This window comes from Octopus bimaculoides, chromosome 8, assembly GCF_001194135.2.
Source record: "Octopus bimaculoides isolate UCB-OBI-ISO-001 chromosome 8, ASM119413v2, whole genome shotgun sequence".
Taxonomy (NCBI): Eukaryota; Metazoa; Mollusca; class Cephalopoda; order Octopoda; family Octopodidae; genus Octopus; species Octopus bimaculoides.
The window spans coordinates 58949497-58966454 of NC_068988.1; the positions used below are offsets into that span (position 1 = coordinate 58949497).

At 33.7% G+C, this 16958-nt stretch overlaps 1 protein-coding gene across 1 annotated transcript in view; it reads right to left on the reverse strand.

The window, feature by feature from the left end:
- LOC106870929 (membrane metallo-endopeptidase-like 1) overlaps positions 1-16958 on the reverse strand; it is a 68988-nt gene that overhangs the window by 3921 nt on the left and 48109 nt on the right. The window contains exons 15-20 of the mRNA XM_014917171.2: positions 16276-16327; positions 13374-13441; positions 12328-12446; positions 7128-7193; positions 1840-1938; positions 895-968 (exon numbers count right to left, since the gene is read on the reverse strand). Coding sequence (XP_014772657.1) covers positions 895-968; positions 1840-1938; positions 7128-7193; positions 12328-12446; positions 13374-13441; positions 16276-16327 — 478 coding nt within the window. The remainder of the gene's footprint in view (positions 1-894; positions 969-1839; positions 1939-7127; positions 7194-12327; positions 12447-13373; positions 13442-16275; positions 16328-16958) is intronic.

Consider the following 16958-nt stretch of genomic DNA (forward strand, 5'->3'; position numbering starts at 1 on the left):
ATATATATATATATATATATATATATATATATATATATATATACTTGTAAATTTGGATTTTATCCCTAATATTATTAGCATTATATATATATATATATGGATACAAAGGCCATAAAAAACCATTGCTTCGGATCGATGCGAGCAAAAGGGTAGAGTGGAGTGAAAGCTTTTGAAGAAACTGGGATTTAAAGAAAAATTTCACCTTCAACGAGAAAGTGAATCTCAACAACTTTGTTGTGTGCACAATAAGCGACAGGCCTGTCTTTCTTTTGCTGGGCGGAAATCCCATTTTCGGACCTATGTAATAGAAAAATCTCCACTAACTACTCTACTTATATATCTGTGGAGACCTATCAATGCCATATATGACCTTAGGTCTGCAACTGTAACAGGGGCTCAAAAGGCATTTTACAGTCCACAAAGATCAGAACTGAACTGCTGCTCTTGGTGGTCCAAAACAACTCTGTAATTTATGTGGGTGTCTTTTCAGATCATTGTCTATCTATCTATCTATCTATCTATCTATCTATCTATCTATCTATCTATCTATCTATCTATCTATCTATCTATCTATCTATATATATATATATATTGATGTAGCAAAACTGATTCACAAAATCTGTATTTTTTAAGACGTAGTAAAAAATCTGAAAATAGCCTATATTAGTGTAGTTTTTCTACTCTTATTGCTATAAAGGCATTACAGAGGTTAAAATCGAAAAAACTGTATATTTAGTCAATAGTGAGAGAGAAATTTTCTACGTTTAGCGGTGTCAACTTTAAGGTTGTACCCTGTGAAATTTATAGTTTAGTATCTGTGGTCCGTGTCTGTATAACTGTAATTTATTGTGGTTTGTAGATGAAAAGCGGCTGCCAAAATCCTAAATCAGTTACCTTGCTGTATTTGGGGCAAATGTTCTGTGGTCTGCATAATTATGGGTATTAGTTTCTTCACTTGAACAAAATATCTGCAGAAAATAAAGATAATATATACATAGGAAGCAAAATCGTAATACAAACTTTGTATGGATTGTAATTACATCAATGCCACAACCAAAGATGTTCATCTAAATATAACCCACTAATGCTCGTGATATACCTGTGAATTTGCATGTATTCTCTTTGTATATCGCTAAAATAAATGATTATTATTTAATGATATTTGATGCTTGCTAGCTGTGATTAATTGTGCATATGTCGTATTTACAATGATGCGCTGGTAGTTTCTATTCAGATATTGTAATTAATATACATGTAAATATTTAAATTACAATTAAATACATTGAATATAAAAATTAGTTTAGAATAGCTATTTCATAGAAATGAATGACAATGATCTAAACAATCAAAAAGCAACCGATAGAAGGGGGTGAATATTCACTTACAAAGGAGTGTATTTTTTTAATATTTTATCGGCTACATAAGGGGATGATTAGTTAATATTTTGTCTAAGGGCAATAACATCGGTCATGAGAACGACGTTATTCTGAGTATAAGCAATCCTGGGATATCAACTGAAAAAATGAATGAACTTATGTTTTGTATTATTGATATTATAATCTCACACTAACAAAATAGTACAAGGTACCGTAGTATACATATAGGTACACCATGACCAATGTGTCCACATTTGATGGTTTAGATTATTAGTTTAATACTTAAGGTTTCACACCAAATAATTTTTATTGAAAACGTCCTTGTACACTTCCCAATCTAGCACAGCTAAACGTGTATCACAGTTATCATTTTCACCGAGAGGAAGAACATTAATTAGGGTCTAGAAGAACACCCTTCGACACATGTATGACACTAATTATATAAGTAAAACTGGTAACTTACTTGAGCAAGCATAGTGTAAAACAATTTTAGATTCCACGTTTTGTGTGATGGTAGGTTTTCAAGAGCGTTAGCATAATCTTTTTTCCATAGCAAGAAAGCCTGGCAATGTTAACACAATATCAATATAAATTGAACATTATGGATTAAGTCTATCTTCAGAACTCTTAGAAGAAAAATAACAACTCAACATATATTCAGGTGAGAAAGGCCATAAAGTAAACAATTATCCTTCAGTTTAACAAAATTCTGAATGACATGAATTTAAACATTCCCCACCAATATCAACGGTAGTGAAAATATACCCAAAGAAACAAAAGCAAAAACTAATATCATTGACCAGTTTGACGTAACGTTAATTTTTGGTACAATATATTATTAAGCTGCATGAAATGCAATCTTATATCCCGGAGCTCAGTCATTATGCCACAGCAGCAATGAACGTATGATGGCGAATTGGTCATTCAGCATATATAATAATAATGGCGATGACGACGACGATGACGATGATGATGATGATGATCATGACTAATAATGATTTTAATAACACTTTCTACTATAAGCAAAATGCCTGAATATTTTTGCGGGGTAATATTCGATCATACCGACCCAAGTGTTACATTGGTAATTAATTTATCGACCACGAACAGATACGAGGCAAAGTCGAACCTGGACGGATTGGAAATCAGAACGTAAAGAAGGGCGATTCTGCCAGTTCGCCGGCTTAATAATAATAATAATAATAATAATAATAATAATAATAATAATAATCATAATAGGACTACTCCAAGAAGCTCTTACCACAAAACAAATTCAATGTAATAACATAAGCACAATTGCAGAAAAACATCACGAAGAGGAATGCTCAAGACAGAGCTGAATGCAATAAACAGGATCGGAGCGATTAATACTGTAGCTATACCAGTCGTGACTTACAATTTCAATGTCATTAATTGCTCAATAACTGACATATGTAATTTTGTGAGAAAAATACGGAAATTGTTGACAATTCAAAGAATGCACCAAAATAAGGCAGACATAGAACAAATTTACCTACCAAGAAAAGAGGTTAGCCGTGGACTTTCACATCTGGAATTAACAATGAGGATTGCAGAATTGGCCTAGACAACTACTAAAAAACTGATGACTGGGTGTTAAAACTTGTCTTAAAGCATGAAAACAAGAAAGCATCATACTCAGTAACAAAAAATATCTAAGTGAATTCTGAATACAACAAATTCCAGAATTCGACGTACTGGAAACAAGCACAGAAAAAGCTAAGCGTATTAAAACCCATACTAAAACTGTTGCCTTACATATTCTTACTGATAGATGGCAGGAATAATGACGAATGCCCAAACGGTGTTAATAATGCCGATGTTGACAAAGCACTTACCCATCGATGGTTAGTGTCTTCTGGCTAATAATCAGAAACAGAAGGGTTTATCATAGCAGCCTAACTTCAATGCCTACCTACAAGAAACTACAAGGCCAACACACTAGCGAACGGCAGAAGCTCAACGTCAACAATAAAATGAAACCATTGATCATGTTGTCGCCATGTGCAGTCTTTTTGCACCTACAGAGTATCTCAACAGGCATGATAGAGCAGCACAATATATTTACTGGATAATTTGAAAAAAAAGGACCTGCACATGATAAAAACTGGTAGGAATACAAACCACCTCCAGTGCTTGAAAATGATCATATCTAACTTCTCTATTACTTCACCATTAAAACTGAAAGAAAGATAGATGCGAATAGGCCAGACATCATATTGAAAGATGTCGCACAGAAGTCATGACTCCTCATTGCTATGACTGTCCCTATCGACATAAATGTCAAGATCTACCAGAAATCTGTATAAATATCTTGAAGTAGATATTAGCAAAATGTGGAACCTGAAGACTAAAACAATGCCTGTTGTCATAGGTGCCCTAGGAATGATATCTAAAGGGGCTGATTGCTGCCTAGCTCAGACATCAGGAAACCCCAAAGTGGCAGAAATTCAAAAGATGGTGCACATGGGAACTACCCATATCGTAGGCAAAATACATTCTAATGGTAGTGAACAGCTGGTACCGTTGTACATCTCCAGCCGTAGAAGCTTTGCAAAGACAATAAATAATGATGATGGTGATGATAATGATGATGATAATAATAATAATAATAATAATAATAATAATAATAATAATAATAATAATAATAATAATAATTTCTCATGGATGACTTAAAACAGTATGGGCAAGATAATAAGGAGCTTATAGTCCAATTACCTACTGATAGATTTAATTGAGAACATCTGGATGAAGTTTGGTCTTCATAAATGTTCTAAGGTCACTTTCCAGAAATGGAAATTGAAGATCTGATATTCAGTCCTGATGTATGTTGGTACATTATAAAAGAATTTGGCAAGAACAAACGTCCAAATATCTCCCAAGAAGAGATATCGCTCGCATTCCACAAGGAAGTATGAAAGAGATCAGAAAGAAATGTCGCAGGAGAGTTCGTGCAGTTCTGGAATCTGAGCTAGATGCACGTAACAAAACGCCATAAATTTCTTCTAGTTTCAATATGTTGAACTGGAAGAGCATCAACATAAAGATAATAGACAGGAAAATTGGTAAGCTGTTGACTTGCAGTATGATGCACCACCAAAATGCAGACGCAGACCACATTTAACTTCCATGAACTCAAGGAGGCCGATGCGTCATCCAATTTGAATTCTAAAAATATAACCACAAATATACTGGCTAACTATCTTGAAACGCATAGCGACTGTATGCTAAAACTCATTTAATATTACGAGAGGGAAAGATGCTTCACTCTGTTATGAAGGAGAGCAAAGATTTTGCTACTGTATCCGTGCATATTACTCAGATTGAACAACATGATTGAAGGGCGGCATATGTTCTTGCAAAGAATGTGAAATCATAGGCAATGAAAAAATTGTATACATAATTGGCTGATAAATGGGAAAAAAAACTTCTGCATGAGAAATATGCTTCAAACAATCTGATTCAGACCAGAAGCGCGCTCATCATTGGCTACGGAGCTCAGGGATAAAGGTAGAGAGTGAAATCGTCATCATAGCAGTTCTAAATCAGAGCTTATTAACTCGGAACTGCCAAGTCAGGGTGATAAAAAATAGAGAAGATACAAAGTGCCGATACGGTACCGATGAGATTGAATCAGCAGACCACTTTGGATGTAAGGTGTTAGCACTTGTAGAGTACAAATGGAGAAACGGCAGGAGTGACCAATGTCTACACTGTTTAATATGTCATCGTCATAAAATGAAAACTACTGACAAATTGTATAAGCACCACTCCGAGGCAGTAACTGATGGAGAAAATGTAACGCATTTTGGGGATTTTATATCCAGATCGAACCATCAAATCTAAGAAACCGAATATTGTTGTGAAAGATCAAACCAATAAATTCTAATTTTGATTGATATGAGCATTCCTTGTGTTCATAATAACTCGGAAAAATAATTTGACAGGCTTAGGAAATAAAAAGATTTCCTCATTGAAATCGACGAATATGGTCATCTCAAGACAGTTCCAATACCAATGATTGTAGAACTTGGAGTTATCAAAACAGAAACTGAAAATTTATTTGGAATGATCCCTGGTTTACCATCCATGCAAGAAGTGCAAATGATTGTCCTAACTGGTATGCCACACGTATTGACAAGATCAGGGTGGCTTTGAATTTTCTCACCATCTTTCCCCTTTCTTTGATTACTGTTTTCATTTTTCTATTTTTTAATTTCTATTTTTCTTTTATTCGTTTTTCTTTTCCTTGTATTATCGTCCTTTCCGTTTTATTCTATGACATAACTTGATTTTGTAAATGAGCAAACTGATGTGTTTACAGCGAGTTTCTCTGCTCTAGGTGTCGGTAAGACATTCAGCAATAACTGGAAGGAAGATTGAAATAATAATAATAATAATAATAGTGCTCATGGGAACTGCCCATATCCTACGTAAAATACTGTCTATGTGATCTCAAATTTTAAAACAAACACATAATTTTCTTATGGTTTCTTAAACATTCCCTAGAACAACACTATGTACAAATCGAAATATATGGTACCTTAGGCATAACACCTACATGAACTTCTAACTTGTTGTCTCTTGAGGTCTCTGGGTGAGACTTGGATCCAACTTGTACAAATGCAAAGCAAAAGTCAAACATAAAATAATAATAATAATAATAATAATAATAATAATAATAATAATAATAATAATAATAATAATAATAATAATAATAATAATAAGAAGAAGAAGAAGAAGAAGAAGAAGAAGAAGAAGAAGAGGAAGAAGAAGAAGAAGAGGAAGAAGAAGAAGAAGAAAGGAAATTGTTCATTCAGTGTATTAATCAATAAAGTTAAAATAATGAAGGTCATCAAACTGAGACTTATTTATTAAATGTATGTTACTATTTGCTTTAATTTTGCCGCGTATATTAATTTTAATTACCTAATATGAATGTACATGGTTCTTTTTATCGATATAATTATCGATATAAGTACATAATATATTCCTGGATATCATTTCAGACATTCCACAGGAAATACAGAGCGCAAAGTTTATATTTTATCTTTCAGTGATTTAAAATTAGTGCTGCATGATTTTATTCTTTAATAAAAAATGAGATGTAATCTTTTTTTTATTTGAGACCTGAAATATATCAGAGGTTAACTTTGTATTAGCAGCTATAGAATTGTTAAGGCAACTAATTTATACATTCAGTTATGGAAACTGAATAAATCCGTGTCAGAAGGATAAGCCCAAATTGCACAATATTCATATGTATCCTCGGATGCAATTAAGTAATTTACTACTTTTTCTTTTCTTAATTGTCAGTAGATGATAAAATGCAATAATTAGTATTACGATCTATACCCAGTATGATTTATAAATGGTCTTTCTGTATATAATTCAGTTAATCATGTTTCACTTAAAATCTCTATTAAGATAATTTGAAAATGCTTTCGTATAACTTAATTTCGAAAGCAATAATTTCATGAAACAAACACCGGAAAAATCAATAAAATATAAAACTTTTGTTTGTTGAATTTCTATTTTAGTATTTGAAGAAACGTCATATCTTTCTCATACACTGATTTCCCTGCGACTAAATTACCGAAGATTTGTAGGAACATTGTAACACTACAGGAAATAATCGGTCAAACATTTATAGACATTAGTTTATGCAAGAAATAAAATTATGTGATAAAATATCGGATATTCTATAAATTATATATCATGAAAACTTCATACCTGAGAAGCTACATTCAATCCAAATACATCAGCAATTATGTTATTCGCCGTTTTTGCTCCATTAACCTGCAAGTAGAAAAAAGTTTCATCTGGATTGGATTCTTGTATTGAAGTTTATCTACAGTGAACCTGTTGTAATCATTTCAACTATCCTGACAGGCATCATCTTTCAAACAATAATTATAAACAATTTTAAGGTGGTGAGCTGGCAACAACGTAAGCACCCCGGATAAATGCTTAGCGTATTTCGACTATCATTGCGTTCTGAGTTCAAATTCCGCCGAGGTCAACTTTGCCTTTCAACATTTCGGGTTCGATAAGTTAAGTATCAGTTGCGTACTGGGGTCGATCAAATCAACTGGCTCCCTCCCCCAAATTTTCGAGCATTGTGTCTAGAAAATAAAAATTGTAAAAGAATTTGACATATATTTGAATATTCTACAGAAGCCAATGCTTAGGAAATTTTATTTCAATATTTTGTAATATGGCATAATTACCAAGGTTTTAAACTCTCTATGGTTTACTTCAAGAAACAAGAACGGCGGAACAATATTTTTAACACAGCCCTCAAATGATTATTTAAGTATTCTTTCTGAATACAATATACCAGCAAATAAATTTGGAACACTCAGAGAATATAAATATTTGCTCATTAAAATCAATAACAAGTGGCATCTCAATGCAAGTAATACCAGTAACTGTTAGAATCATCCCTGGCTTACCATCATTACAACAAATGCAAAATTTTGCTTTAATCTGTACGTCATACGTATTGAGTAGAGCATGTCAACGTCTGAATTATTACCACCCGAATAAATAATTTCTTTTTTCTTCTTTCTTTTTTTATTTTGCAAATGAACAATCTGGTGTGTTAATTTAGACCACCTATCAATGTATACAGTGAGTTTATTTGCACTAAATCTTACGCAGACGCGCGGTAAGTGTGGAAACAAAATTGGAAATGGAAACAAAATTGGAAATGGAAACAAAATTGGAAATGGAAACAAAATTGAAAAAAAAAAGCAAATATATTACTTATAATCATAATATAAAAAAAAAGCTGCATTCTATCTCAGAGGCGGCATATAAATACAGACGAGTGCATATCAACTCTGATTGTAATGATGATAAGGAGGACACACCTCCCACTAAGGCAGCAAAAATGTGTAAAACAAATGCAAAAGAGGAAAGCTTGTAGGAAATATCGTGACTGTGACAAGAAAATACCATTGCATTGACAATACTTTAAGTGAGCTGGAGAAGCTGGTGTAGATATGAGAAGAATCCATCAGTGGCCGCACAGTGCTGGATTGAAAGCCGAAACTATGATTTACCCTAATGGCACAAGACCAGTCTCCTCACTCAGAACTCTCATACTAATGTACACAATGAAGTTGATACAAACTATGAACTCACTAATGACAAACTTGGAAATATTGAGCACATTGTTGCCGCTTACTCAGTTTTTGCTCCTACAGAATATGAAACCAGACACGATCGATTTTGCTATAACTTCCACTGCAGCGTATACCGCCAAGGAGATACCATGAACCCTAATAAATGGCATGATCACCTTCCAGAGTCAGTAACTGAGGGAGAGAATAGTACCAACGTATGGGGTTATTGGATATATGCAGACTGACTAATAAATATTAACAGAGAAGATATTGTAATCAAATACCTAGGGCACATATCATGCCAAAGGAATTTGAAAAACTGTCGAAATATAAGGAACTTGCGATTGAGATAGTCAGGACATGGCAATTAAAGATCAAAGACATCGCTCTTGCTGTAGGTGCCCCGGGAATTATAAAGAAAGTTAATGGCAAATTTCTTGATCAGATCTCTGCGAAACCAACAATGTATGGCACTCAAAAAATTGAATTGATATCAACCACCGCCGCTCCGATCATCCGCATCATCTTATTCGGTCAAATACGAAATCCTAATTTTTGAGGATAAAACGGATTTGTACTGACATAGGGGATTACTAGAAACATGCAAACGCTTTTGTATGTCATTATGTCAAACGCGGTTACAGTGAATCACGTTTAAAGGAAATAGCAAATGAAATAGCTAAGATTAGCAAAGATAGTCAAACCTACACGCATAATTTTAGCAAGGACAATACAATAGATGACAGAATTCCTTTAGTGATTAGCTGGCATTTCAAAAGTTTTGCATGAAAGTTACCAGCATGTGGCGAAAAAATATCCTCGTTTCAAACAGATATTTCTTCAGCCGCCTATTGTAGCCTTTAGATGGAATAAGAATATAAGATAATTACTGACCTCTATATGTGACTGCAAGAAAACGAACATTGGAGTATTTGCACGCTGTACCTTAAAGAACAGCCGCAAGAGAGGTAAGCCCTGTTCATTGTGCATGAGTGAAGAGAATTCTATCAGAAATCATAACAGAAATGTTATGATTTATACAGAAGGGGGAACATGTAAAGATTCCCATTTGGTGTATGCTTTAGAATGCACGAAACACAACTTAATTTATGTTGGTTGTACAACAGAACAATTAAACAAAAGGTTTAATGGGCACAGATTCGACGTCAGGCACAAAAAAAAAACCAGATAGTTCGACAGAACTTGCTGAACATTTCGTTTCAAGCGGGTGCAATTTTAAAGATCACTTGAAAGTGCATATTCTCATAAAATATTCTGAATCTGCTTCCTTCACTTTCAATTCTCAGAATGTATGAGGAGAAATATGTTTGCGGGTTATTAACATCACGCCCTGGAGGAATGAATAAGATGACAGGACAATATCATCAAATTTATACAAAACTGTTTGATTAAATATTCTTCTGTCTCTCTTTTACTTCCTTTTTTCAGTCGTCTTCTGTTTTCTATTTTTTCTGTCTTTTTCTTTTCGCCTGTTATAAAATCGTAACTTAAAGACTGATGATGTCATTCCATCAACGTGTGGACGCTGGTTGCTCTCGTTCATACTTTACGTTTAAATTTCTGTAATTTTGAATTTTTATCGCTTCTTATTTCGAACTTGACAAAGACAGACGTACTGTTGAAATATCGTTCAACTAATAAAATATCTTACAATCGAATTGCGCTCTTCGTCTTGACTAATAATAATAAAAATATAATAATAATAATAATAATAATAATAATAATAATAATAATAATAATAATAACGGTCTAAGTATGGCCTGGATCGATTACCGAGAGGCTTTTGATAGTATTCCCCACACATGGATCCTAGAAACACTAGCCACGAACAAGGTAGCACTAATAATCATAAAATATATAAAACGTTCCATGAATAAATGGCTGGCAGTGCTACAACTCCAGACAAAAGGGGACTCATAAAAACCAAAGCCGAAGAATATTGCAGGAAGATAGGCTCTCTCCATTGCTTTTCTAGTTGGCACTGACATCTTTATCTGACATGCTAAACAGAATTGAATGTGGATAAAAATGTTACGGCAAAACAATTAGCCATCTCTTGCATGTAGATGTACTCTACAAACGATAAATTGTACGCTACATATGATAAACAACTGGAAACATTAACACAGATATTAAATGGCTTTACCAAAGAAATAAACATGAAATTTTGCTTCGAACAATATGTGAAATCAACCTTGAAAAGAGGGAAATTAGTTAAGAGTAGCAACATACCACTAAATAAATCAAATGAAATAAGACAATTAGACCAAAGCCAGACATACAAATACTTAGGAACCAATGAATCATATACGATACAACACCTAGAAATGGAAGAGAAGATAAAAAAATGAATGCTATGGACGAATTAGATTAATACTGAAAGCAGAGCTCAATTGGAAAAGCAACACCGTAGTCGTCCCAGTTGTAAGTTACATCTACAATATTCTTAACTGGACTCTAAATGAACCAATTATAATAGACATGAAAACTCGAAAAATAATAACAGGATTTAGGATGTATCGTCTAAAATCTGACACAGAAATGTTTTACATACAACGTATCGAAGGTGGTAGAGGCCCTATACAGCTAGAAAATAACCACCATAGGACTACAGAATTACCTACTTCAGAAGCAAGGAAAAATAATACAAATAACCACAAAACACGAACAAAATGAAAAACTATTTTTAGTCTTTAAGGAAGCTAACAAATATAAAAAGAAGCCATAGTATCTAACAACTATGAAGAAAAAGAAGAAATAACGAAAGCTGTAAAACAAATGAAATCGAAACTAAAACTGGAACAACAACGAATAATGATAAAATTAGGGCAAGAAAAGTCGCTTCATGCCAAAATTGGGTTAAGCTAAACAGAAAAGAAATACACAAAGCAAAATCCCAACAATGAATGAGAAGCTCAGGACTCAAAGCAGAGACTGAATGATTTTTAACTGCAGCACAAGATCAAATCCTTCCGGCCACAAATCACCAAAATCACTTAATGGAAAGAAATGCAAGTAAATGCAGAATATGTTGTGATGGAGAAGAAGCAATAAATCATATTGTTTGTGGCTCCTCAGTCCTGTCTAAGACACGACAGAGTTGGGAAGCTATGACAACACTATGGAATAACAACAGAAACAAGATGGTGTAGGTATGTCGGTAAAGGTAACAGAAAATGAGAAAGCAACAATATTCTGGAATATGCCAATATATACAAATAGAGAAATTAACGCCAATAGTCCGGATGAAGTTGTCAGAAATCATCACGAAAAAATGTTCTCTTATTGATGTATTAATACCAACAGATGACAATGTTTCTCTAAAAGAAACAATAATTTGGAAATAGAGAATACAATGATTTGGAAATATAGATAACTTGAATGTGGAACCTAAAAATAGAAACAATTCCTATCATAGTAGGCGCATTAATTATGATAAAAGAAAACAACATTCAGACAAATACATAACAATACATACTAGGCACCGCACACTTCCTACTTAAACCATTTAAAATACAATCGCAATAAAGGCACAACAAACCACATCACATACCCAAGGCACACAGAGCCGCGCTCGGTAGTGCAGTGAATGCATGGATTAAAAATAAGACTACTTAATAATAATCACCAGATAAAAATAAATCACCGGATTATAATAATAATAATAATAATAATAATAATAATAATAATAATAATAATAATAATAATAATAATAATAATAATAAATATAACACGGCATTTTATGTTTTAATGGTAATAAATAAACACTTGGAAGGACTTACACTTGTACTTTGTGATACATTTTGACGTCGAGTGAAATTATTAATGATATAATTCGTCAAGTTTTGGTAACTTATGTAGGAATATTCACTCATCCACAAACCCTTAGAGTAGTTGTTGCCTAGAATGAAAGTGATAACATTTTAAAGCATTTGAATTACTGATTCTGTTGTTAACTGGCGAATTTATTGGTTTTGATATTTTACTTCTATCAAGCAGAATAATAAGTCATAAGATAAATATTTTGTTCTATCAGAGACTACTGCATGCATTTTAACGACGTCTATATACACAGTAATTCAATATGCAACCATAATATACTCCGAAGTATATTAATAGTTTTTATAAGTCAATAGTTTGTTCCAATGTGTTACCAGTTTATCTCTCGTTAATCTTATCTCTACATATTTTCTGTAGAAATTATTGCAAGCACTGACTTTGTTGCGGCGTTTCGTATCCGCACATTTATCGAGGCCAAACTGCATCCTGATGTCATCACTGAATTGTTTAACAATCGCTAGTAAGCCCTTGAGTTCTTAGTCATATTTTGCAAAGATCTTTAAATCATCCATGTAAATGAGATGATTTATATTTTTATCAAACATTATATAACCGCACTGTACATCATTGGGCAATTTTGAGAGAGGTATTAAGGCTAGAGTAGTGGTTCATAGTGGGTCACTGTTGGGGGTTGTCCCCACATAATATAGAATCAGGTAGGATACTATAGTTACGTTCGATATATATCTAAACACTTGATATATATCATAGTGCAAGGGAAGTAATTGTTATATGAGTCTAGAGGAATTGCTGGTATCAATTGGATCTATTTTGTAACATATTACATACCCTATAAGATAAATTTCCTTTGATCTGAGTATACAATGTCTCTTTAACGACCGATTATTTAACGAAAATAAAGAATGTCCATGAAATTATAACGTTTTAGGAAAGTACAATTTAAAAAAACATTTTAATTTCCAGTATATTTAATTAACCACACTTTCTGTTCAATTCAAAACGATAAAAAAATACACTCAATTCTTACCAGCAATCTCAAACTCACGAAATATTTCACGTCCAATTAAGAAGCCCAATCCACCAAAATTTCTTACCCTGAAATTAAAATAGATATCTATATAAGATAGTGTTGAATAAGTAGCTTCAGTTGGTTCACCTACTTAAATCGGAATAATATTTTGCAAATATCACTCTTATAATATAAGTATTAACAGAATGAAATTCTTGTAGAAAATTATGTTCAGTTGAGTATACAATCCACTCTTCAGCTACTCAGACACGTACACTTTATAAAATGCTCAGCCGAACGGTTATTCTCTACCGATGAAGGGAAATAACACTAAAACCGCAGTCCACAGATATTGCTCTGTGCTGGGGTGGGGATGTTCAACGCCCTGCTGGAGACAAAGTTTCCTGTCGCTAAACACAGTTTAACCGGGATTGCTTTAAAGTACTGCTGCTGTATGTCTCTCGTTGAGAAATTTAGAAATAATAATATTTCTTATATACGGATATTTGACGGATATTTGTCCTCATCTTGTGGAAATTTCGAACCTGGGTTCTCATTCCTAACGTATTTTTCTATGTCGTTGTTGTTATTATTGTTATTATTATCATCATTATTATTATTATTATTCAGGTCACTGCCTCGAATGGAACTCGGAATGTTGGGGTTAGTTGCCCGCGCTCTTAATCACTACGCCATATGCCCGTAGGCAATTATGGAATGAGTTTTAGGGCTTATAAATCTAATATTTTCCTATCCTTCCGTAATACCGGTTCCCATATGCTATACATATCTGCACTCAGTTTGCTTAGGAGGTTGTTGTGTCATAGCATATGTGCTGCTTCTTTTAGTTTTCGTATTTTCCAGTGGTATTCTCTGTTTATTATTTTAACTTCATCTCAGAGGGTGATGTGGTTTCCATTTTTCTATACATGATCAGCTATAACCAATTTATCAATGTCTCCTCGTATCACAGCTTTGCGATATTGGTCTACCCTTATTTTGATGGGGCGGTATGTTTCGCTTTTGTATAACCTACCACAGCTGCATGGGATGGAGTACATGCAGTGTTTGGTCATATTCTCTTCCATTGGTGGTTTTACTCGAAGGCGATATTTGTGAAGTGTTGTATTAGTTTTGAATACTGTCCTGGTGTCATATGGGCCACATATCTTTTGTATCTTTTCGCAGAGGCGTTTCACATAGCGTAGACAGACTGCGAACAGTTTATCGGTTTCATTCTCTCTTTTCTTCATAATTGGGGTGGATAGTATGTTTTTGGGGTAGTTGTTGCTTAATGGATTGTTATTGAGCTTGATCATTTCTTCGTGATGTGTATCACGATCGCTACTTACATTCATTGCTCGATGTTTTAGGCACTGAGCAATCCTTCTCTTTACACTTTATAGATGGTGGGAATTGAAGTTCAGATATTTCCGAAAAGATACAAAAGATATGCGGCTCATATGACATCAGGACAGTATACAAGAGTAATACAACCGCAATCCCAAAAAAGATTACTCACCAGTGCCATATTACCCACCGAAAATACAATCACACTAAACACATAATGCAACCGCTCTAACCACGGGACTCGTATCTACCGCTTTGAAGGGCTCAACATATAAATCTAAGTCCGGTCCAACTTGTACTATAAATCACTTGGCCTGTGCATCGAAGAAATTAATCTATGTTCTCAAATGTGGAGGGTGTGATGGAAACTACATGGGTCAAACTAGTTTAACACTGAGGGACAGACCTATGGTATACAGGCAAAAATCCTGGACTGCACAACGAAGAAAATTCCTGTAAGCAAACTCCTAGACCAATGCCTTACAAACAAAAACCAGAAATACTATATCTTCCATCTTAATCAATCCACCGGAAACACTTCAACCCAATTCTGTTTGAATAAAGAGTGCATGCCCATTAACAAATATAAACCGCTAAAAATAAAAGGGATAAAAAAACACAATTTCTCCTTAAAAGAAGACAACAACCAGATACAACAGATATAATTAAAAAAAAAAAACTTTAGTAACTCACTTCCACTTGGGTTTCGAAACCGCAACTCCACTTCACCATACAATAACACCATACAAACACTAGTTGCTGATGTTACCTATCTCTAGACCAATGAAATTTTATCTCTGATCAAAATCGGACTTGGAAAATAAAGCAAGATAACCCTTTAAGAGAATCAACCAATTGGACCGGCTGAAGACCGTTCCCTACGGGTAAGTAAATCAGGCAAAATATCAAACTTGACCACCAGAAACGATAAAAAGTTATTAGTACTTTAACGTATCAAAAATTAGATCCGTTCACGGAAAAAAATTATAAATACACTTGATTCCCTTGTTACAAGAATCAAGTTTGCGTAAGTATCACATTTACGAAGAAGGATTTACTGCTATGATGTTAAACGTACTGTTCATCGTCAAAGAGAAGGCCGAAGAAAAGAAGCTATTCTGGAAATTTAGGGAAAGTATTGTAGGTAAATGTAGGTAAGTGGAAAGCTTCTGAACAAGATCTTGTCCATGGTTAACAGTTTTTGAAATATCCATGAAACCACAGTGATACGACGACTGAGAGAAAATGTAAATACAAAATTTTCTTGATATTGTTCTTTTCATTAAAATAACAAATTAAAATGAGTAATTAACTTTTTGTGTAACATCTACACTCGATACTCCTGATGTGGATATATTCAATTACTAATAAACAAACCAAACATTACTGACAAGTAAAGCAATCTATTCAATGAGAGTAACTAAGTAAACAACACTTCCTATTTGTTGTTAAATATGATTACGTTTAAACGATTAGAAGATAATGCGGAACAAAATATATTCCCAGCAAAGAACTGTGAAACCACAGAATCTTCGATTAATGATAATTAGTGCACTGTTAATGTACTTACATATATTCATCTTTTGTAAACAGTGGAAGCTGTAAGGATGCGAGAGGAACATCTGTAAGAAAGTAAATAGAAGGAACATATCAATATATGACAAAGAAAGCAGAGGAGGATGAAAAAGGTGAGGAAGAGAAGGACAAAGACAAGAAGAAAAGAAGCAGAACATTAAGAAGAGGGGAAAGGAGGAGAAGAAGGATAAGGATAAGTCAGGGGAGGAGATGAGCTATTACCAACACCTTCCGACAAATAATCTTTTATAGCAATAAAATACTTAAGATTCAGGACAATTGTTTTAAATGCAGAGACATGTGTATCATTTGTTAGAACGAGTTATACTGAGCACACACACACACACACACACACACCAAATACAGTAATATCAGCGCCAAGCAGTCTTTAGGCATAAGCGAAATTTACGATAGTTAAAAGATATTTGTGTCATATTTCAACTGCTAAATTCTCTAAATTTACCGGAAAGAAAAACATCTTTCTTATGGTAAAATTATGTATAAAAAACATTGTATCCCTCCAGTGTTTCCCACTGTCGGATTTACATACAGATTTTTATCACTTTAGACATTATCACGAAGAAATACCGAAGATAGGAAAGTCTGGACGTACCTAATTAAACTCTTCCGTATATGTACCTCATTTCGTCCGACGCGCTAAATATTCTGCTTGTTCAT